At 42.3% G+C, this 23,178-nt stretch overlaps 6 protein-coding genes across 6 annotated transcripts; 3 read left to right on the top strand and 3 right to left on the bottom strand.

Annotated features, from left to right (window-relative positions):
* Window positions 1–931: 931 nt before the first annotated feature.
* Window positions 932–2,273, top strand: CLUP02_01886 (2OG-Fe(II)oxygenase superfamily protein; the record flags this gene model as incomplete). Its single annotated transcript, XM_049280922.1, has 5 exons — window positions 932–1,007; window positions 1,076–1,372; window positions 1,430–1,506; window positions 1,564–1,932; window positions 1,995–2,273. The coding sequence occupies 5 exons, from the start codon at window positions 932–934 to the stop codon at window positions 2,271–2,273; spliced, it is 1,098 nt and encodes a 365-aa protein (XP_049136879.1).
* Window positions 2,274–2,991: 718 nt separating this feature from the next.
* CLUP02_01885 (uncharacterized protein) lies at window positions 2,992–4,560 on the top strand (the record flags this gene model as incomplete). The annotated part of the gene is made up of 2 exons (XM_049280921.1): window positions 2,992–4,284; window positions 4,504–4,560. The coding sequence occupies 2 exons, from the start codon at window positions 2,992–2,994 to the stop codon at window positions 4,558–4,560; spliced, it is 1,350 nt and encodes a 449-aa protein (XP_049136878.1).
* Window positions 4,561–5,711: 1,151 nt separating this feature from the next.
* Window positions 5,712–8,118, bottom strand: CLUP02_01884 (uncharacterized protein; the record flags this gene model as incomplete). The annotated part of the gene is made up of 5 exons (XM_049280920.1): window positions 5,712–6,521; window positions 6,582–6,798; window positions 6,851–7,322; window positions 7,903–8,024; window positions 8,078–8,118. 5 exons carry the CDS (start codon window positions 8,116–8,118, stop codon window positions 5,712–5,714), a joined length of 1,662 nt encoding a protein of 553 aa, XP_049136877.1.
* Window positions 8,119–8,288: 170 nt separating this feature from the next.
* On the bottom strand, window positions 8,289–8,843 carry CLUP02_01883 (uncharacterized protein; the record flags this gene model as incomplete). Its single annotated transcript, XM_049280919.1, has 1 exon — window positions 8,289–8,843. The coding sequence occupies one exon, from the start codon at window positions 8,841–8,843 to the stop codon at window positions 8,289–8,291; it is 555 nt and encodes a 184-aa protein (XP_049136876.1).
* A 9,236-nt stretch (window positions 8,844–18,079) lies between these two features.
* Window positions 18,080–20,662, top strand: CLUP02_01882 (bilirubin oxidase; the record flags this gene model as incomplete). The annotated part of the gene is made up of 5 exons (XM_049280918.1): window positions 18,080–18,101; window positions 18,209–18,345; window positions 18,614–18,732; window positions 18,797–19,031; window positions 19,088–20,662. 5 exons carry the CDS (start codon window positions 18,080–18,082, stop codon window positions 20,660–20,662), a joined length of 2,088 nt encoding a protein of 695 aa, XP_049136875.1.
* A 1,387-nt stretch (window positions 20,663–22,049) lies between these two features.
* CLUP02_01881 (uncharacterized protein) lies at window positions 22,050–22,439 on the bottom strand (the record flags this gene model as incomplete). Its single annotated transcript, XM_049280917.1, has 1 exon — window positions 22,050–22,439. The coding sequence occupies one exon, from the start codon at window positions 22,437–22,439 to the stop codon at window positions 22,050–22,052; it is 390 nt and encodes a 129-aa protein (XP_049136874.1).
* Window positions 22,440–23,178: the final 739 nt, after the last annotated feature.

The raw sequence follows: 23,178 nt of genomic DNA, 5'->3' as shown, positions 1-23,178 counted from the left end.
GCTGTCGGTAGTGGTTTACATATAATGTCACCGGCGCCAGGAGGATTCCTCGTCCCCCTGTCTATGTCCCTTTCGCCTTCATGGTCTTATGTCAAGCCTTCACTAAATGCTTGCCACCCCCAAGACGTGCTTCTCCTACGGACACCCAACCACCGCGGTGTCTTGTCCGCGATAAGCTCAACTCCAGTCTCTCATGCAGCATAACACCCGCCGAGACCCGACTATATGCATCGCACAAGAGCCTCGCCCACTATTCGCCATAGTGGCAGGAATGACGAGTGTCCATGCTTACCGGGGAAAGATGCGGGATAGCGGGTAAAGTACCTTAAACAAGGACCAATAATCTCCGATGCGGCAACGAGATCGTGAGTCCGGACAAACCCTCACCCACCACTTCCGCCGAACTCGGGGGTTTACCGAACGTCCAAGACCGGAGAAATACTACCGGGTGGGATCTCTAGACTGACTTGAACCCGTTTCCTGCGGCGCAGACATCGGTTCAGCGGCGGGAAACGCCCGACGACGTGTGACGGGGGTGGGGATTGCGCCATCCGTTATCAGATGATGACATGCGGCGATCTCGCATCTCCAAGTGCCTCGACCAAGTAGATTTATTGTGTTGCTTGGTAAGTGCCGCGGGGTAAAATGCGAGTGTGACACCATGGAGAAGGATGAAACCAAATCAACTTGCTATTATTGGTCTCTTGATGGTTGAGGATTTGGTGGGGGTTCAGTCCTGCGGAGACGTCGCCGTGCCGTGTTGGCTCGACTAATACGGGCAGCGAGATCCGGTGCGAACCCGTCCGGAGTCGCAGTCAAGGTTCATAGTTAAAATGGCGAGCTTGGAACCCGGCCTTTAGATGTATTGGAGAAAACCTAGACAGAGACCAACCAGCCTCCGAAGAAAAGGTACCCCGCCTCACCGCCCAAAATGCCGTCTGCTGTGTCCGAACTGTACCAATACACCCACGTCCCAGAGACGGAGGAGAACCTCGATTGGGCTGACCGTAAGTCTTGGCTCACCATGCTTCCACGCAAGACTATGCAGGGCTTGCAAGCTGACAGGCACCCGAAGTTCCCACCATTGATCTTGCAAAGTATGGGACACCAGAGGGCAACAAGGAGCTTGCCGATACACTGATCGAGGCCATTCGTACCAAGGGCTTCTTCTATGTTATCAACTATGGCATCTCGCAAGAGGCCGTCGACGCACAATTTGCTCTTGGCCAGAAATTTTACGAGCTGCCGTTGGACGAGAAACTCAAGTATGAGCCGGATTTGGATTCTGGAGATTACAATGGATACCGTCCCGCTGGTCGGCGGTTTTTGAGCGGTGGCCTCAAGGATAAGACAGAAGTATGGAACATGGCTAGTGAGTATTTCTTCACTTTGTCGAATCGAGGAAGCGTTGCTGACAGATGCAATCCAGCTCGCGCTGGACACATCACACAACCTTTGCCCAAGCTTCTGGAAGATCGCAAGGAAGATATTGAAGGATTCGCAAAGGTACGATGAAAGCCCTTTTAATCGTACGTAGGATATCGTGAATAACGCGAAACTTAGAACCTCCATGATAAGGTGCTAGACCCCCTGAACCACCTCATCGCCCTGGCTTTAGAGCTGCCCGAGGACTTCTTTACACGCGTACACAAGTGGGAGACTCACGATGAGTCTCATCTGCGCTACATGAAGTATTCCAAGTTCACTCCAGAAGAGATTAAGCAACTCGATGATGGCCTGTGGTCCCGCGGCCACACAGATCTGGGGACGATCACCCTGCTTTTCCGTCAACCCGTTGCCGCCCTACAAATCAGGGATCATGAGACCGGCGACTGGAAGTGGGCTAAGCCGCTCGATGGCAGTCTTACCGTCAACACATGCGATGCCCTCAGCTTCCTGACGGGTGGTTACGTCAAGTCCACGGTTCACCGGGTGAGTGAAATTTCATCTATACAACTTGACTTGCCCTCTACATTTTGCTGATCCGGAACCAGGTATCTGTGCCGCCTAAGGACCAGCGCCATGTCGATCGCCTGGGTTTGTTGTACTTCGCGCGTCCTCAAAACGACCTCGTACTGAAGACGATTGACTCACCAGTGCTCAAGCGCGAGGGCTTTACTCAGAACGAGTTCGAGGCTGGCGAACACCCGGTGCCGACCATGGGAGAGTTCACCACCCTCAAGCAGACTTGGCAGCAAAGGAAAGGGGTCAGCTATCAGAACTCGGAAGGACAGGAGATCCTCCCGGGATTCAAGGGCCAATACTTCAAGTAGGACGAACGGGCTGTTCTGGCCGCCACATTCTCGGAAACATGGTTTTCGAATAAATGTGTCTGGATGAAAGGCAATTTTGTGATGGTGGTGTTGTGGCGGCGACCAAGGCGGCACGTTATGTATTTTGGTGATCAATATGAGGTTCATCCTTTAGTGACCCTCTACCAGCCCACACCACCTTACCATGTGCTACCTAGACTGACAAAGTGTCGTACAAAAACGGAACCGTAATTGCCGGCCAGCAATTACGCCTTATTACCACACAAAGGAATCAATCGACTTAAGACATCTACAATATCTCAGCTGAGGTCTCTAACCCGCATCGTCCCCGTTGTCGCTTGCGAGTATCCTCGACTGTTCGATTGAAATGATAGTACAACTCTCATCTCGCGTCACACTTTTCTTGGCCTTCTTTACGACTTCATGAGGTATTCAGCTTGACTGGTTGGGTTCGGAGGAGAATAAAGACAGATTGCTACCGCGTACTACTTCTGTACTACACAAACACGATTCTTTCATTAGTGAACAGTAGAGCTTCATTTGATCTGCATCAATTTCACCACTGGATATGAAATACTTGACAACTTCCTACGATCTCTCATCATGAGCAACCTCACAGCTACCCCATCATCAGTCTCTACAACATCGCCCACGGTCCCTCAAAAAAGCAAAAGCAAAACGACCTCTTTGACGTTTTCAAAAGCATCTAGCTCCAATCATGCCTTCTCCATCGACGTCCAATGCGAGCGAAAGAAGCTCAAGCCCGCAATCGCATGAAGGCGGCGCAAGACTCCATATCGATGGATGTGGAAATCTTCCTTTACGTCTTTCCGAACTCGCTTTGGACAATGCTGTTAAAGCGAAAAGATTCTTGTGGGATGACAAATATGTCGACAATCATGGCAACACAGCCCTCCTGCATGCGACCCAAGGACATTCTAAAAGCATGCTGCTCAAGATCACGCATCATCTTAAACACGGAGACGAATTCAACGTTGTATGTTCTCAAAGGTGCTGTACACCGTTGATCAATCTTGTCAGATCCGGAGACGACGATCCGCATTCACTCAATAAACTTTGGGAGAAGGGAGATATGAAGCCAATGATCAAGGAATTGATTAAGGCAGGCGCCCAAGTCAATTTGGACAACTCCCTATATGGTACCGCCTTGAATAAGGCATGCTTTGACGGCAATCTGGCAATGGTTCAGTTCCTCCATAAGGAATGCGGTGCGGATGCGAATTTTGTCTCCCAAGGCTTTATGGGCAATGCTTTGCAGGCCGCGTGCTTTGGCAAGGAGCGGGTGCTTCAATCTGAAACCGATAAGATTCTCGAGTATCTTGTATTGAAGGCCGGGGCAAAGGTCGATCAAAATTGCGGATTCTTCGGCACTGCGCTCAACCTGGCTTGTCTGTTGCCATTAAATAGCACCTGGACGGTTCTCTCAAAGAAACTGAAAGCGAACCTAACTATTGCCGATCAGATGGGTCGTTTACCGATTCACTTCGCAGCCGTTCACTCCTATGACAGGTACTTGGGCCTTTCACAGCTCCTTTCCAAAAAGGGAGATGGCTATCTCAATTTGACGGACAAGACCGGTCGCACTGCTTTACACTGGGCAGCTCAAAGCGGAGAAGTTCAAACTGTCAAAACCATTCTCTCATCTGGCAGAGTCGATGTCAATCAAGCTGACAAAGATGGCTGGACGGCACTCTGCTGGGCCGCTAGAGGTCTAACCTCGAAAGTAAAGTTTGCTCAGAAGGATTCTCAACACCAAGTAGAGGTGATCGAGCACCTCCTCAACAGCGGTGCTAATGGCCGAGTGAAGTGTGTGAGAGAGGATAAGGTAAAATGGTATCCAGTGGAAATCGCCTATTTCCATAACAGCGGAAAAGATGTCATTGCAGCCTTGTCGAAGGCGAGTGACCCAAAGGAGCTTCAGAAGCTCAAAGACGAAAGAGGAAGAGCGGGCTATGAACATCACCAAATGATTTGCTCTTGTTGTCAATCGGTATGTGTTCCTACATCTTGCGCAAAAAGCTATCTAACTCATGTTCCTGAATGGATGTGTTGCTAATGCCATGTATTACATGAGTAGCACGTAATCGGCCGGGTATACTCCTGTCGGAGATGTCCTGACTTCCAATTTTGTCTTAAATGTTACCGTCACCGGGAAAAGCTTCATCCTGGGCCTGATCCAAGGCTTCCTCATCACCTGGAGTTTGCACAGATTCATCCTCAACAAGAGTTTGGCGAGGGATTTCCCGATTTGCCCTGGTCATCTTAATACTAGCAACAGATAAGCTGTTCAACACGCATTCACTTCACACCGCCCATAAAGATGAGGCTGATACTGGATCAATAGGGAACGGAAACTATTGCTCAGCATCAGAATTTAGAAACACTAGGACTTGTTCTCAACAATCTTGCTTTGTGAGGATCGTGCCAAATTTAGAAGTCGGCTGAATTGATTTGAAAAGACTTAAACACCAATGTCTGGCATAGCCTTGACGTCCGGGTAGATGCCGGCCTAGCTACTTGCCTTCCCTCGATGAATATTTCAACAAGTCCTACATGGCGTTACTAGATATGTTATCCAGCTTAGTTCATTATTCATACAGACCTTTTTTGATCATTTTGAGACCAGGAATAAGGGAAATGGACTCAGACGTGAAGCGTTATCTTTTCTGCTGCTACCCCTTTTCCACTGACGTAGTTAGATGATAGAGCCAAACGTTCTTGGAGACGTTCACAGACTTATATCACAAAGAAAGCCATACTGGATTGTTGCGATGTTGGGATTGTAGATATCTATAACAAAACCTCAGATTCCCTTTTAGAGGAAGCAGAGGAAGCACCCCCACAAAAAACCTGAACCTCTGTCCCGAAATAAGGGTACGCAGTAACCAACATCCCCGAAAGAATCCTCTCACGCTCAGCCGCACGTATTCGGAGCAGCCAAAGAGCATGTGGTTAGCTCGTCTATCTCTAGCGTCCAAAAAGTCCAACGTTCCCCCCCTCATCTCCACTAAAACACTAAGCTTTCGTCAAAAATGACTCGAGAGCGCAACGCTAAGGATGGACTTAGTCGGCTATCCTTTCCTCTTCTCAAACTCGCGGGGACTCTAGGTGAATTTAGAATATGACGATTCGTCCGAGCCCCGGGCCCTATGCTGACATTGTCAATCACCGAGACACTCCTCTAGTCGTTGTGATTACTCATGACTTATAGAATTGTCTTGGCACGTAAGCTTTCGGCGTTGACTATCCTCATCTGGCAAAGTATGAACACGGTGATATGGGAAATTTATTGCAATAGTGTTCATCATTCATTAACAGGTTATCTAAATCTAAAAGGTATCGCGCACCGAAATCCCAAACGAAACGCCAAAGGTATCCATCGATAAGATCAATAGCCAATTTTTCCGGTCAAACACTTCAGCGCGCTACCTGGCCGCCAAGACCGCTCTTGCAAATGACTGTTCCAGTTGTGGGCTGCTTGATCTTGTTACTATTGAAGTTCCAGAGACCTTTGCCACCGGAGGTCATGGCGAGGCCGGTGGTGGTACCGTCCTTGTTGGTGTAGCTCAGCTTCATCGCGACCGCGGCATCGTCGGTGCTGTTGGACTGGCAGCCGACGGTGAGCGTGCCGCTCTGGGATGAGACCCAGTTGTAGGTGGGCATCGTCACGACATCCTTGTACTTGACGGCCGCCGCCGAGCTGCTGGCAGCGGTGACAGGGGTGGTGCTTGTGCCGGTTCCAGTACCCGTTCCAGTGCCAGTGCCAGTGGTAGGGGTGGTAGCGGGAGGGCACTTGGAGTTGTCGTACAGGGTAGCACCAGTCTGGGGGAAGGGGTTCAGCGGGCCCCAGAGGTTACCCTCGGCATCACGACCCAGCCCCTTGGCCAAGAAGGCGTAGCTGCGGAAGTCATGCGGGCTGGGAGGGCGACCGGGGACGGAGTCTTCGGGCTGGATCCATTCCGAGACAGGCATGACATATTGGCCGGCCATAATACCGTTCTTGGTCTTCACGGTGCCGGTGCCGGCGACGACGCGGTACTCGCGGGCGTAGTTGTCGTTTTGGGTCGCCTTGATGCGGTACTCAAACTTGTTGCGGACCTCGGTGCTGGGCACGCTCACACCCGCGATCTCACGATCGACGGCCTCGCCAGTGCACGGGTCGTACTCAATGGCGTAGATCTTGATGGGGTTGACATTTGCGGCAGAGTCAGATGTATAGCCGACGAACTGTGTTGTGTTAGCTACACGGGCATTTCATGATGCGGAGACAGCGGCATGGTAACTGACTCTGGTCTGTGCGATTTCCTGGTTGACTGTGTCGGCGGTCCAAACGCCAATGTTGGCATCCTCCATGCGGATGTACGTCGGGGCGCCCGAGGTGGTAATCTGGACGTTGCTCACGACAAGGTTGTAGACGATGATCTCGCTACCGGACTGAACACCAGAGTACTCAACAAAATCGCCAGCTACAATGGGAGCCATGACCAGGGCATCAGGGGCTTTGCTGAAAAATAAGTGTTAGAAAGTTTCGGACAAAAGTGAGCTTCGAGACTTACAAAAGTCCTTGTTTGACGCCAGGGGTAACATCTGGTCTGTTGGACTGAGGGCAGAGAGCATCGGTGGCGCTACGCGGAACGCACATGGGGAAGCCAGAGAAAGAGCTGATGCTTGGATTGGCGTCGTCTGCAGTGAAGAAAGGCTGGGAAGTGTATCCGACGGAGTAGATGGCGTTAGGGTCGTTGATGCGGATGGTGCTTCCGTCCGTCAACTTGATCCGGCCATCAGTGTTCACGCTATCAACGAAACCAGAGGCACCATTCAGAAGCGATTGGGCGATTGAGACCTGAGCAGCAATGGGAACCCCGTTGACGACATTGCCTGTGACCTCGCAGTTGTAACCAGTGTAGCCGCCACTGCTGCCCACAAATTCCTTGAAAGGAATGAAGGCCGCTGGGAATGTGACTTGAAGATTCTTTGGCACAGTAATGGCGTGGCCATTGCACCTGAAGGTGCCACCGGTGTTGAATTCTGTTGTGCTGGCAGAAGCACTGCAGTTTCCATGTCAGTCTGAAGTTCACCAAATACTGTCATATGACTGGAGGGACGTATGCTTGCCCTTCGAACGCTCCGTTAATGTCGAAGGGATAATCTGCCACCTGTGCTTGTACAGATGTGAAAGAGACCGAAGCACTCAAGGCCGCGTAGAAGATCGACTTTGCCGAATACATGATGAAGATATGTCTGAGTCGGCTAGACCAGTTTGCCAGATATCAGACTGTGAGAGATGAGAGTGGTGGATAACTTCATTCTGATCGAGATATCGCGATGAAGCCCAGCACTTATGAACTATTTCTGAAGAGTCGGCCGAGATCGTGTCTCCCCGCAGTATTTCCTATACTCTCAACACCCGAGATGGATTCGAGGGGACCGTGAGGCTTGGCAGCTAAAACACGAAAGGTCTAGAACGTGGCTTCGTAGCGAACTAGCACCCGAGTGGTGACTCCTTTGAAAACCCCATGAGGCTAGACGAGCTGATCCGAAACGAGAGGATAAATCCAGAATAGACGGATGGTGCGGAAGCCACTTGTGCATGTGGCAATGCACATACCTGCACGAGCTATGATGAATATGCAGTATGCAAGAAAGACTAGGATCGCGAACACCGACGAGGCCGGCGAGGCCACGATTCTGCAGACTGGCCTGGCCGTATGCCGGTCCATGCACGAGGAACTAGAGATACGACTTCAGGTCAGTAGTCCTATGCAGATCTCCACAAATCTTACACCGAGTTGTGCGGAGATGAGGATTCCGGTTGGATGGTCATGATTTCTGGGCCGGACGGCTGGATAGCTGGTAGATCACAGGATGAGGAGATGAGGGTCTGCAGAAGCTGAGGCTGCCACTCGACAGGGAAACGCCACGAGAAAACCGTCTACCGCCACCAGACAGTTTTTCCTTCGACGGCGAAAAATAACTGTGACAACCTTCAGCCAGTTAAGGGTCTTGGCATGGGAGGTTGGTGGGCAGCCGTTCAACAGCAAGGTCCAAACGACAAAGACGCAGTAAAGAAGTCGAGAGCACGTCGCGTGCGTATCCTTTGACAATCATCCGAACAGGCTTTTCATCGTATACGGTACGCAACGTCTGGCGTGAAACGAGAAACGTTGGGGGCTTCGAGACATGGTCATCGGCTTGGGCTTGAGGATGCGGCTTCGAAGAGGACAAGGACAAGGACAAGGACAAGGAACCGCTCGTGTGGCCTCTTTGTTCACGACCCGGCAGTCTGGGTAGCTGGAGTCCTGATCCCACGACTGCCGGGTGGATGATTCGCTGGCAAGTCGATAGGGTGTGGCAGCCTGGGGTATACGAGCACAAAGCGCCGAAGGACACGGCCAGAGAATGTGGTGTGGTTAAGTTTACTCGGAGGTTTTCGACGTTTAGCGGCGGCGATGGGAAACGGAGGTGGACAACGAGCGCCTGACTAAGGTGGACCCTGAAGCCCCGGTCACGGGAGCTTGGCCAATCAAACTCGAGATAATTAAGCTTCATCTTGGTCCGGGCTGAAGCGCTAATAAGGTTTAGCGACGGTAGCGGCTTGGCACTAAATTTTGGGGCTCCAGGAACCGAAAACTTGGGGAAGGTGTCGCCCGGGTTTACTGACTGCTGCCTTTCTTTCGACTTTCCCACCCACCCAGCCTTCTTCCCTCCTCCTCCGAGTGCCTTTCTTTCTCACCTCATCGCCAATTCCGGCGAATTCAACGCTTTGTCCCACCTCTCATCTTTTCCATTTCCGGCCGAAACATGGACACTGCCTCCACGTATCCTCCAGTTTACCCCTGAGATCAGACTACTAGACCTTCAAAGTCCAGACGATGTGCATTGTCCGAACTTCAACGATCCATCCGATATCGATGAGAAGCTTCTTCTCTGCGCAGAAGTCGGACGAAAAGCTCGCCGAGAAGACATGTCGTCGAATCATGGCCGCATCATCGAAGGAATAAGCATTCTGCAGCATCCATCAGCTGCGTCAATGTGGCGTACGATAGTCTTGTCAAGTTGTCGGCCTGGCCACGCTCTTCAGTCCCAGTGGCAGCGCACCCTCCGGCTTCCACACCGCATCACGTGCCGCAAGACTGCGTCTGGCTCTCTCAACCAGCCTTCGACAACCTCTTGTCAGGGTCGGCTGCTGACACCGTATGCTAAGCATTGTCAGCCTAATGACACCAACGAGAAAGTTCTGCCTGTCATAGATGACATGAGGTTGGCATGAACCAGGGTGTACCCCTTCATCATCGGATGGGAAGGATGCCCAGTCGGGAACCGATCAGAGCCGGCTCAAGCGTCGATAAAGACCGACTTTAGGCCTGTGTGTGTGTGTGGAGGCCCGCAGCGTTCGTTCGCACAGAATGCCTGCTTCGAGCTGTTCAGCTCTCATGTTCTTGCAGCTGGACCAGATACGATGCACACTTCCACAACTCCGAAGCCATTGGTCCGGGGCAGCATCCCTGCTCCCGTGCTCTGGGGAACGCAGAGTCCGATTTGTCAATGATCCCATCCACCTCCAACTCGACAGACTACCGACCCAGTACCCTGGAACCTCTTGCATGTCAGCTCCGAGTCGCTTCTTCCTCTACTGTCCATTGAATACACATCAGCTCTTAGGCATCCTGCGCCAACCGATACTGGCGCTCGAGCCGGTACCGTGATCCCAGAATAGCCTCGCTGGGCCATTTGTGGTGCTCGCTCAGTGGCTCGTTTCAACTTAGGAGGCTCGCGCTATTGATATCTTGCATTGTCGAAGGTTCTGAGGCTGAAATAGCCACACCAGATTCAAGAACAAGGGACCTAGACTGACTGAACAGCCGCACTAGCTCTTTCTTTATATATCGGATTAGAAGTCTAATTCGACCGCGGCATATAGCCGACTACGTAGGGGCCAATTAGGGGCCCTATTTAGGATTATTATAACTAGACTAACCTACGGTTAGAACCTCCTTTTTATACTTATTACGTAAATATTTATATAATTTAATTAATTTCTTTATTAATTACGGTTCGAACTAACTACCTTATAATAAAAATACTAATACTAATTAGTAATTAAATTCTATTATTATAAATTAGTAAAGTATCTCGCTATATAAAAGAGACGACTTTTTAATACCGTACGGGATAAGAGATTTATATTAATTAATTTTATAAAAATAAATTAAAAAAGGGCGATCCTTAAATATTATATAGAATTAAGTAATCGTAGCTTATTATTATTTATAAGAGGTCGATGTTTATTATATTAAACTACGTTAATTAATAAAACTATTTAAGTAATTAGCCTTTTATTATTATATTAAGTAGCTTTTTTATTAAATAACTTTTCTATAGCCGGCCCGTAATTAAAAATTAATTAGTTAAATTAATAAAAAGAAATACTTATAAAATAACTACTTATTTAATTAATTAGCGTAACGGACGAGCTTATTAATATAATATAAAAAAGTATTATATAATTAAAAAAAAGAATTTTTAAACGTAAATATTCTTAGTAAATATAATAAGAATATATATAAGAGTTATAAAATTAAGAGATTTATAGTATATAAAAAAGTTTATTATTATAAAGATCTTATAAATAGGACCTCGAAACTTACGATTTAAATAATCTCTTCGTAGCCCCTTTAATTACCCCCCGAGTATTACTTAGGAATATAATATAGAGAATAGTTTAATAAGGGAGGAGGGGATTTAGAGGTCCTAATAGTATTAAGTTAAAAAGTCCTAATAATATCGAGTTAAGAATATTACGGATCTCGGAGATTAACTTAAGAAAAAGGCGGCTATTTTAAAATAGTCCTACGACTTTTTACTATAGTTATTATTAGCTTAAAAAAAAGCTAAAAAGACGAGGATTTAAAGAGAAAAGAAAAGAACCCTTTAAAATATTATTAAAAAGCTTCTTTTTATACTAGCTCCCGGAGCGAGATTATTAATTTTAAAAAATTAACTAAGTAATAAAAGGGATTATTAATAAGCGATAATTACCTAACTATAATTAAGTTATAGAAAAAACCATTTAAAAAATATAAAATAGGGTATAAAGAAGTAATAAGAGAAAAAATCTTTAAAATATTTAGTCTTACTAAGTACGAGCGATAAGTAAGTATTTTTAATAAGTCCTTAATATTTATAATTTTATAAAAAAAAGGGCTTAACTTTACTAACCGTACTTAATAACTTATATAGCTCTTTTACGAGCTACCCGGCGTTTATTTTTAATTATTTTTATAAAATATTATTGTAAAAAAGTTAGGTTAAGGAAAGAAGCTATTTAGAAATTACGGAGAGTACGAGGCTTAAAAAGCTAAAAGTATATAAAATAATAAAAAATTAGCTATTAATAAGAATCCCGAGACTAATTATTATATTTTTTTATAATAATATAAACGTTTATTACTATTATTAAAAAAAGGAATTACTAAAACCGACTTTTTAAACTAAATAAAAAAGAGGATCTTAATAAGTATAATAACTAGTAATTTAAAAAAGTAATAGTAATTATTAAAAATGATAAAAACGAGAGTAATAATAAAATAATAAGAAAAAGCGGGAATTTCTTAGACCTTAATAAATTTATTAAGTAGTAAAAGTACGGATTTATTATAATTAGTGCGTAAGTTAAATATATTCCTATTAAAATTAAATACGTTAGTAATTACTAATACGGGTATGAGCTAGAGTACGACCCTTAGTAAGTTAAGGTAAAAGAAAAGAGAAAAAAACCCGATTTTAAATAGAATTCTAATCCTTTATAAATAAGTAAATATTAACCCGGATTATTAGGGAACGTAAATATATAGAATTATAAATTAACTTAATAATAAGTAAATTAACGTAATATTAATTTATTTAACTAAGGTCTATAAAAAAAGGGGCTATAGGGGTAACCCCTATTTTATAAAATTATAAACGACCTTAGTTATTAACTGAATAAATAGTTTATAAGTATAAGCTTAAGAATTACGAAAATAGTAAATAAATTCCTTTATATATAAGGGGTATTATTAGCTTAGTTATAATCGCGAGAACTATACGAAATACTAATAATAATAATTATAAAAGAGAAATTCGTATTATAAAACTAAGTATAAGTTAATAGGGCGTATAATCGTTTTAATAAATTTAGAAAAAAGATAAACGATATAAATTTCCTTTTTATAATTACTAATAATAATTTATTATTATAAAAAGATATATAAAAATAAAATATAGTACTAAAGATACGATAATTAACGATTCTATTTATTTTAATCTATAGTTCGTTATTATTATTAATACGAAATTCGGCGCCGATTAACTAATATAGAAATAAGTAAACGACCCGAAGTTATTAATAGTACGTAATAACGTAGGGATTATATATAAATACTAAAAATATAATAATAAATACGAGATAATTTATAAATTTTAAAAAGATCTTTTTAAAAAAGAAATTATATTATAAGAGGAAGTATAAGGTCTTATAAAAAACCCTAATAATATTTTATGATTATTATAAAAAGGTCGGGATTAGGGAATATTAGTATTATTTAATAATTAATATCGTTTTTATAAATAAAGCTTCTAATTATTATTATAAAGCGGTATGTAATTTCGATTAAAACGACTTTTTTAGTATTATTAACGCAATCTAAAGCTACTTTAAAACTTATAATAAGAACTTAGAGCTCCTATCTAAATTATAAGCGATTTTTTTTATATTTATAATTAGAATAATAGAGGGTAAATTGCGAATAAAGATCCTTAAAAAGCTTATTAATCGAATTAATAAGCTAATAAAAACCTAGCTAAATAAGGGAACTAACGAGTAGAAAATTAAATATTTTTATACCGTAATTTAGCGCGTACTAGAGGTAAAAATAACCTTATACTAAGTACTTAAAAACTATAAAACGCTCTACTCGAGGCTAAGATCTAGCTTTAATATTAATATTAAAATACTATACTAAACCTATTTCTAAGTATATAACGGCCCTTATTAATAATATTAAGTTAATTAAATATATAATAAAAAAGGAAAAGAGGCTAAATACGGTAATCGTTAATAAAGAGGCCCAGATTTATTAAATAGGTAAAGATTTAACTTATAAGTAAGGTAATAAAAAAAGTAATATTATATTTATAAATAAAAAAATATTAGTTAAGTAACTACTCCGAAAAAGAGCGTATAAAATCGTACGAATAGTATAAAAAGTCGAGGGTAATAAATAATAAAACTAGCCTTCGTTAATTTAATTAATTCCTTATTATATATAAGAGTAGATCTAGGGGTATAGAACTTAGTAACAGTAATTAAAATAGTAGCTTAAAATATCTACCCCCTATAAGAAATTTAAAAAATAAAAAAAATCTCGCCCCTTATATTAATAAATTAGATTATAATAAAATTAACGATATTAACTACTCTTTTTTTACCCCGTTAGCCTCTAAAAAATATATAAAGCTAAATAAATAGAGGGTAATAAAAGCTCTTAATAAGTAGGTTTTTATTTATAAATAATAAAAAAAAGTTCTTTAAATAACGGATATAGAGGCGGCTAAAAGGGCGAATTTAATAAAGTAAAAGCCTATTTTTTTGATATTTAAAAAGAAAGAATATAATACTAAATAAATCTAGGGGTAGTTAGAGGGGTCTTTTTTATATTACCTAGATCTTTTAAATAATAAGCTTATATAAGTATTTTATATAAGTAAAAGGTACGGCCTAAATAACTTTTATAAAATTATTTTAAATATTAAAGTATTATAATAGTTAATAAGAGGAAAAGGGTAATTCTAAGTACTATAAAAGATCGTACTAACAACGTTTAATATATTAATAGTAAGTATTATAAAAATTAGTTTTAGTTTAAATAAGGAAATCGTTACCCTAAGTATAATAAAAATAGAGACGTACTTCGGAACGATAACTTTTTATATTTTACTTATTAATACCCTATTTTTCTTATATTTAAAAAATATAAATCGACTAAGTATTATATTTAATAATATAAGGAATAGAATCTTTATTAATAAGTATTTTAAAATAGTCGAATAATAATAAGAGTATGCGTTTATAAAGCTTATTAATAATACGAAGTTAATTAATTACTTAATAAAAAGTAAGCTTAAATAACTATACTAGAGATTCGGGTACCTATTAGTTACGAAGCTATATAACCTCTTAAAATAATTAAATAATAGTAATATTAAAATAGGGGCGCTAGAATAGTTAACGAAAGTATATTACTAATACTAAATAAATATATAGAACCTACGTAAATTTAAATTTAAATTACGTAATAAGCTTAACTTTAATTAGGAAATCATTATTAATATCTTTTATTTAAATAATTAGCTAGTCTTATATATAATCGACGTAGCTATATTTTTTTAAATAGGGCAATTCCTTTAGGATTTAGAAATAAAAATAGTATAAGTAGCTTTATAAAAAAGATAAATCGATATATACTAAGGACCGCTAAATAGTATTAAAACTAACGCTAATATTAGTTTTAAATTAATAGAATTTAGAGAAAATGCGACGGCTTACGGTATATAACTAAAAGTTATACCCGTTAAAGCGTATTATAATATTAAAAAAGTAAAAAGGGTATATTAATAACTAAAAAGGGCGTTTAGAATTATTAAAAAGGAAAATCCCGATTTTATTAATAACGAATACCTCTAAATAGTACTAAAATACTATAATAATATTATAGGGCCTAACGGGCTTATACTAATATTATTAATATTTAAAATATATTTAAAAACGACCTTAGCCTTATTACTATTACTAAATATAAGCTAACGAGCCTAAGTAATTGAAAAAATAATACGGGTATTACGTAAAATAAGTATAAAAAAATAAGTTAATAAAGTAATTATTATACGTAATAAGCCCGATATAAGGAGTAATTTAAATATATTACTAAATTCGGATATACGAATATAGTACGAAATTATTTAATAATAAGCTAGGCTATATAAATTAATTTCCGTTAACGAGCGATTTTATATAGTTACGAGGGATTATAACTAGCCTCTCGAAGTATTAATTACGGTAGTTAAATTATATTATATAAATCTTAGCGAAGTAATTTTTAACTTATAAAAAAAAAAAGCTAAGGGAAACTATATAACCCGTAGTAAAAGTATAAGAAATTATCCTTAATAAGATTATTATAATAATACTAATAAATAAATAAAAAAAAGAAATTATTAAAAAAGTACTAATACTACTAACGAAACGTTACGGAAGGATACAATAATAAGCCCTAATATAATAATTTATTATTAATAACGAGGTAATTAATACCTTTTATATAATAAAAAAGAAAGCCGATTTTAAGCTAGTAATTAAACTATATAAAAAAGGCGTAATTATAATTATTAAAAAGCCGTTTAAAGGATTAGATCTTATTAAAATAAATACTCTTTACGATCGAGGGGTTTATTAATTTATCCTTTACGACTTAGAGAAATATATAAACTTATATATATTTAAATTACAAATAGTTCGTAAGATTAAAAAAAAAGAATATTCTAACTATATAAGAAGTTTAAATATATAATATAAGGGTATAGTAATATTAAAAAAGCGACGCTACTTATATAATTACTTATTATATAGTACTATAACTAATAGTTAATAATAGTATTAATAGTATTATTACGAAAAAAGGGATATAAGATTTAGAGCTATAATATTACCTAGGCCTATACTTAATTAGCTATAGGGCTTATAAAAAAATCCTAGCCTATTTATTAAAAGAAATAATTAGTAAGTACTTAAAAAGTACGATTATTAAAGTACTTAAGCTATTATATAAGCTTATAAAATCGGGTACTTATTAGTAAGCTATATACTACGATTTCTATATTAATTAATTATTAATAATTATATTTACATACGACCCGTACTTACTAATTTCTAAGTATAAAAGTAACTAATTTAAAATTATTAGAATATAAACTAACGATATATTAGGCCTATTTAATATTAATTTTATAAAAGAAGAGGGTAAGGAGCTTTAAAAAGCGGGCTTTATAATAAAACTAAAAAAGGTCCTTATAACGAACGCCCCCTTAGTATTTAATAATAGAATTCTTATTATTAAAAAAGAAACCGTCGTTTTTTAATAAAAAGGGTAGGATAAGAAAATTAACCTCGTCGATCTAAACGTAATTAATATTAAAAAGTAATATAAAACTAAGCTCGCACAAGGGGTATATATTATAAGTATATATTAACCTAAAGCGATTTTTAATTATATTAAAATAGTATAAGCTACGGATCTAATTAAATAAAACGTCGAAGTACTTAATAAATAATTTAAATAGTAATAAACGAATCTTAATCGAGGCCTTATTTACTACTTAATTAACTTTATAATTAATAAGCTCTATATCTTTATTAATAAGTTATTTATAAATAATAACGACCTTATTTTATAATTAAAATATATTATTATCCTAGTTAATAAGAGTATAAGTAAGAGCGAATTTATTATATATAATAATATAATCTATTACTCGTTAATTAAAAATAAGTAAATAATAAGAAATATACTAATATTAAAAGTTTATAATATAGTTAATAGCGTTAACCTCTCTTATATAATTTTAATAACGCTAAAGAAAATTACTAATTAACTTAGCTTTTTATTAATCCTAACGGTTATTTATACGAATTCCTACTTATTATATAAATACCTCGTTAAATTTAAAAAAAAAAGAAAAGAGGCTTATAATCGATATTATAGCCCTTAAGTAATTATATAAAAAGCGTAAAATACTCGAGATTTATTAGATTAATAATAATAATAACCTCGCTAATGTTTTTATAAAAATAACTCTTAATAAGGGGTTAGAGTAATTTATAAATAATAAAAAAGTTAATATATAAATAAAAAGATAAGTTATATAAAAAGAATAAAAAAAAGGAGTAAAAAGAAACGACTTAATAAACGGACCCGAGGTCGAATTAGATTTTTAATTATAATAAGTAAATTAATAAAAAAAAGAAAAAGTTAGTATTAAATTAGAAGTTTAATTTAACTGCGGTATATAGCCGACTATATAGGGGCTAATTAAGAGCCCTATTTAGGATTATTATAACTAGAGTAACCTACGGTTAGAACCTCTTTTTTATACCTACTACGTAGATATTTATATAGTTTAATTAATATCTTCGTTAACTACGGTTCGAACTAACTACCTTATAATAGGGATACTAACATTATGGCCTCGACACCAGGCGTCAACTCCCAGCCTTCTCATGTCGTCTTGACCAGCGTCAGGTAAACCTCCCGCGCCCGGCTGGCAAAAGCTCTTCTTACATTTCCATGCATCAAATTGCGCGCTACGCGAGAGTGGCGCTCGTCTTGACGGCCTACCCACTGACCCAACCACAAGAAGCAATCCGACGTTGAGGGCTTGGATCTGGATGGCTGTAGCTGCCGCCCGTTGACTTCTTTATTCGTATCTTCGATCCACGAGTTTGCAGATGGGGTCACCTTCGAGGAACCAAACGGATCGTACGTGCTAGAGACTAGCTCGACCATCCCCTGGCTGCTGCTTCTGCTGAACCAAGATCCTGGGTTGCCGATGGCCTGGACCCCCCTCGGCATACTCGGACAAGAGTGTTGCATCTACCGCGTGTTTCTAGACTGGCCTTCTTTCTTCACCGTCCAGACATCTGCCCTTGGAGTGTATGCATAGACAACGACTTGCCCCACTGACGCCGAACGATGCGATCCATGTTGAAGGACCGTAAGTCGGCCATTGAGCTTTACAGTACGCCCTCGTCAGCCCACTCATCCCAAGGATATTGCTCGCCTTAGAGAGCAGCTCAGACTAGCGATGCTCTTGCTCCAAAGGGCTAGCCGATAACCTCTGTGCGGGAAACATTTCGCTCGAGGTCAACCCTTCACCGGCTCACGCCATTGCTAAGGCTGTCGTTGTGGCTTTCTACCTGGGGTCCGGCGTGGGTCTCGTCAGATTGGACTGGATCGCCGTAACTCGGTCCATGGTTTCGCCGCCTCGACCACCCAGATTTTTGATCGAGATGAATTATGAAAGTTGATAAATACTGGAGTTCTGTCCCTACGAACGGAAATCTTCTCCACCAGTCTCATCGCCCTTGTCTCCTTCCAAGCATTTGACAGTTACAAAGGCGTCGCCACCCGTCTTGGCCAGCACTTGTCACTTGCACTGTTTCTCTTGGCTCATTTCCCTGCATATCATCTTCCATCTCCGCCATGGTCTCTCTCACTCTTCGCCAGTCTCTGGCCATTGTCTTGGCTCTTGCTTCTGATACCCTCGCCAAGGACTGGGACAGTCCCGCATACACATGGCTCTACGAGTTTCCTCTACCAATTCCCCCTCCTAAGGAGGAACGATAGTAAGCCACATCCGCAGCTCATACCGTTCGTTGATGAAGAGCTCTCGTGGCTAACTTCCAGCAGCCCCAACCAGGCGATCATCAATCCAGTGACCGGAAAGAAGATCAGGTACTATGAGGTTGAGGTCAAGGAGTTCACCGCTCAAGTTTACCCCAACCTCAAGCCTGCAAACTTGGTCGGATATGATGGCATAGCGCCTGGACCAACGTTCCTCATAGAGCGTGGCGAAGAGGCAGTCGTTCGCTTCATCAACCACGCCAAGATGGCCAGCTCAGTTCATCTTCACGGCTCTCCTTCGGTAAGGCTTAGAACCATCCACCTTTGAAATACTATCATCTAACCTTTTTTGCTCAGCGCACACCTTGGGATGGTTGGGCTGAAGATGTCTTCAACCCTGGCCAGTACAAAGACTACTACTATCCCAATAATCAGAACGCCCGCACTCTCTGGTACCACGACCACGCCATCGACCACACTGCCGAGAATGCCTACTTTGGCCAGGCTGGCGCATACATCCTCCACGATTCTGCTGAAGACTCTCTTGGCCTCCCCAGCGGTTACGGCGTCTACGACATTCCTCTGATTCTCTCTGCGAAACAATACAATTCCGATGGTACTCTGTACTCGCCTGCCAACGAACAGACTAGCTTATACGGCGATGTTATCCATGTCAACGGACAGCCTTGGCCGTATCTGAAGGTCGAACCCCGCAAGTACCGTTTCCGTCTTCTCGATGCCGCCATTTCCCGTACATTTTTCCTCTACCTCGAAGATCTCAAGGCCAACAGAGTCGAATTCGAAGTCATCTCCTCCGATGCCGGCCTCTTGACGGGACCCCAGAAGGTCAAGGATCTCTACATCTCCATGGCCGAGCGCTACGAGATTGTCATTGACTTCTCCAAGTATAAGGGCGAGAATGTCACCATGCGCAACACCAGAGGCTTCGCCGCGGATGTGGACTATCTGCACACCGATAAGGTTATGCGCTTTGTAGTCAGCGACGAATCGGTCAATGACAAGTCCGAAGTCCCCTCCTCCCTCCGGGCCGTGCCGTTCCCCAAGGACAAGACCGGCGTTGATCAGCACTTCCTGTTCCACCGCACCGGCAGCGACTGGCGTATCAACGGTGTCATCTTTGCTGATGTGAACAACCGCGTCCTTGCCAAGCCTAAACGGGGTACTGTTGAGGTTTGGGAGCTCGAGAACAGCTCCGGCGGCTGGAGCCACCCAATCCACATCCACCTCGTCGATTTCCGCGTCATCAAGCGCGTCAACGGCCGTAGCAACACGGTTTTCCCGTACGAGTCTCAGGGTCTCAAGGATGTCGTCTGGGTTGGACCTGGTGAGACTGTGACCGTCGAGGCTCACTACGCCCCCTGGCCCGGTGTGTACATGTTCCACTGCCACAACCTCATCCACGAGGACCATGAGATGATGGCTGCTTTCAACGTCACCAAGCTCGAGGACCTTGGCTACGACGAGGAAGCCTTCGCCGACCCCATGCAGTTGGAGTGGCGCTCCAAGAATGAGAGCTCTGCTGCATCTAGCTGGGACGCGATCAAGTCCCGGGTCGAGTACATGGCCAAGCTCCAGCCCTACAATAACGAGCAGGAGGTCGAGAGCCGTCTGGACGCTTACTGGGCCACCAAGACCAATGCGCCGTCCCCAAGCTCGACCCCCAGCTCGACGCCCTCGACTCTGGTCGTGAGCACCACCACGAGCCCCGTGGTCACTTCTCCCGCCACCACTCCTGCCAGCTCGACCATCACCTCCAAGCCCACGACCACCAGCAAGTCTGATGACGATGACAAGAAGAAGAAGACTTCGTCGACTAGCACCAGCACCACCTCATCCAAGAAGAAGCGTGGCATGCGCTTCCGCGGGGTAGACATGGAAATGCCCAAGCGCACTGCCGCGCCCCAGGCATGAGAATGATTTAGTACTTACCACGCACGACGGATCTTGAGGATTTCATTTGCACATCTCTCCGCTTTACGACTTAATGACACAACCCACGCTCCTTCTAGACCATTAGATATCCTGTCCTTGAGCACATCTAGACATATTCTTTCCCACCACATAGTACGGGCGGCGGAAAAACGGACAGCCCTCACAGTATTTGTAATGTTATTTACTTTCGATTTAATGCAACGAGAAAAACTTGACGCGCAGTGTTACCTGTTGAGTGCAAATGTGTGATTGTTTTGCATCGAAAGCGACACGGTTTGGGTACTAATGCTGTCCGAATATATCAAAATGATGAGAACCACTGGTGTAAGCGCGCGCCCAAAGAAGACTTGGCCAGTCCAGGCGTCATGTCCGGCGCAACCTTGTAGCGTACTGTGAACAACTACCCACCTAAGATGTAAATAAAGAATCTCCTCTCATACGACCCCAAGGATTTGGCCAGATAGACCTGCGTTGAGGTGAGCAATGGGAACCGTCGCGCTTTCTCTTCGTAAAAGAGAAGACGCTCAATCGAAAAGTCGATTTTAAAGAATCGAGAAAAAAATTGGTAGCTTCTCTTTGATTGAGCGTGTCATCCTTAGTGCAGGGGCCATGCTACTGTGAGGAAAGTCAGTGACTGTTTCCAGACTCGAACTCGAGGGGTGCAGGGATGGTGCTTACATCTTCTCTGTATCGTTTCAAATTGACCAAATGCCCGAAGGCAAAATATGAGAAAAAGTTGAGGGCTTATGAAGGAATGTGGAGTAGAGGGTGTGGGCCGGGGCTTGATTGGCGGGGTGGGGACGTGTAGCTCGCAGCTGGGGGCCCGCTGGCCCGCGAAGCTTCACCTTTCGGTGCGGCAGCATCAGCTTTGTGACTTGATCATGAGGGCAATAGTTGAATTGAGGCTCTCTCCCCAAGGTGCCAGTCGAACTGACTCTCCATAGACGCGTCTATCGTACGCGTTTTTTGTTGGCGGACAGTTGAGACCTTGGTCCCTGCCGATGATTGACTTCTCATAATCGGGCAGATAATCGCATTTCCATTGTTCAATTTTGTAGGATTGTCAAGGCTAAGGTATATTTAAAAGACGATAGAAATGTCTGGACTCAATCCAAACCATGCTTTGCACAAGAGATCTATAGTTTATTTCCAATTCTATCAATACTTTTCTCTCTTGAATCCGATTAACGCCAAAGCATCGAGGTGCTCGACCCCGTTATTCAAATCTCGCTGGTAGACTCGCGGAGGACTGGTATTGGTAAAAGTTAGCAAGTGTCAACATCCACTCACGTAGATCGCCCAAGACTTCCTGAACAACTTAAACTTCAAGAACAGAGCTCACCCACCAAACCCAGCAAACATTCCCTCAGTCAAAAGGCTCAGAGCAATACGACTTCACCCCCGTCCTGCTCCCAGGCGAAACGCCACACGCATCGACAACAGCCTGATCCGCCGCGGCAGCAAAGCACGCATCCTCAAACTCGTTCCCGCCGAGAAATGGATGCGGGATCACGGGCCACGCGCGCGTGCTGTAGCACTTTGCCTTCTTCTCGCTCCATTTCGATATCGTCGGCGCGGACGGGTCGCCGCCCTCGACGCCGAAGAACTTGTCTTGCGGGTATTTGGCGCAGGCGGCTTGTGTCAGGCAGGGGTCTGATTTGGGGACTTGGTCGCTTCCGCACCAGCAGAAGTGGTGTCTGTCGCCGAGGGCTTGTGTGGCGAAGGCGGCGAGGAGGAGGGGTATGGAGAACTTCATGGTGGGTTTGCGATGGGTTTGGGTTCTGTGAAGATGGAGGGAAGAGAGGGAAGAGAGAGAGGCGCTGGTTGCGTCGAGTCGTTGGCTTCAATGTCGATTGCGTATGCGTTGAATGTCTTCTTGTTGTTGTAATACGCTGTCTAGAAAATGGCAACGTTATCGAGTTGAAATATAATGTCTTGATTCTATAATCACATCTCAGTCGCTTAGAGATATAGGTATCTGCGAGTAATAGAACGACTAGATGCTCGACTATACCAAAGAGCCAATTGTGTACTCAGTGGCTATCGCCATAGCGGAGCCAAGTGGTTGAATGAGTTGCTTACAGTCCTATCAATTTCTTTATATTATTCCTGGAAGACTTCCTGCAAACCTTGAAAGAGGGATCTACACTAATACTGCCCAGAAGATCCTCGGAAACATGAACCAAGCGGCAACGCCGAGCCTGACACATAGTGATCCAAGCTTAGTGGGAACTTTATCTATCACAACATTGACCGACTCTCATTAACCACGCAAAAGTGTCTTAATCTTACCAGTTTTTGACCTGATATCCGATTCGTGTTCAATTCAATCATCATCAATGGTATCGTAACAAAGTCTAATTAGATGAACGGCGGTCCTTGCTCGATTGCACCTTATCACGCAATGATGCTTGCCAATTTTGACGACAGACAGCACAGTCCAGGAAACAGCTTGCCCGGCAAACATGGAGACTAATTGTTTCGACTTCAAGATG

Source organism: Colletotrichum lupini, chromosome 1 (genome assembly GCF_023278565.1).
Source record: "Colletotrichum lupini chromosome 1, complete sequence".
Classification (NCBI taxonomy): domain Eukaryota; kingdom Fungi; phylum Ascomycota; class Sordariomycetes; order Glomerellales; family Glomerellaceae; genus Colletotrichum; species Colletotrichum lupini.
The sequence above is the reverse complement of the archived record's forward strand: the minus strand, read 5'-3'. Positions and strand labels throughout refer to the sequence as shown.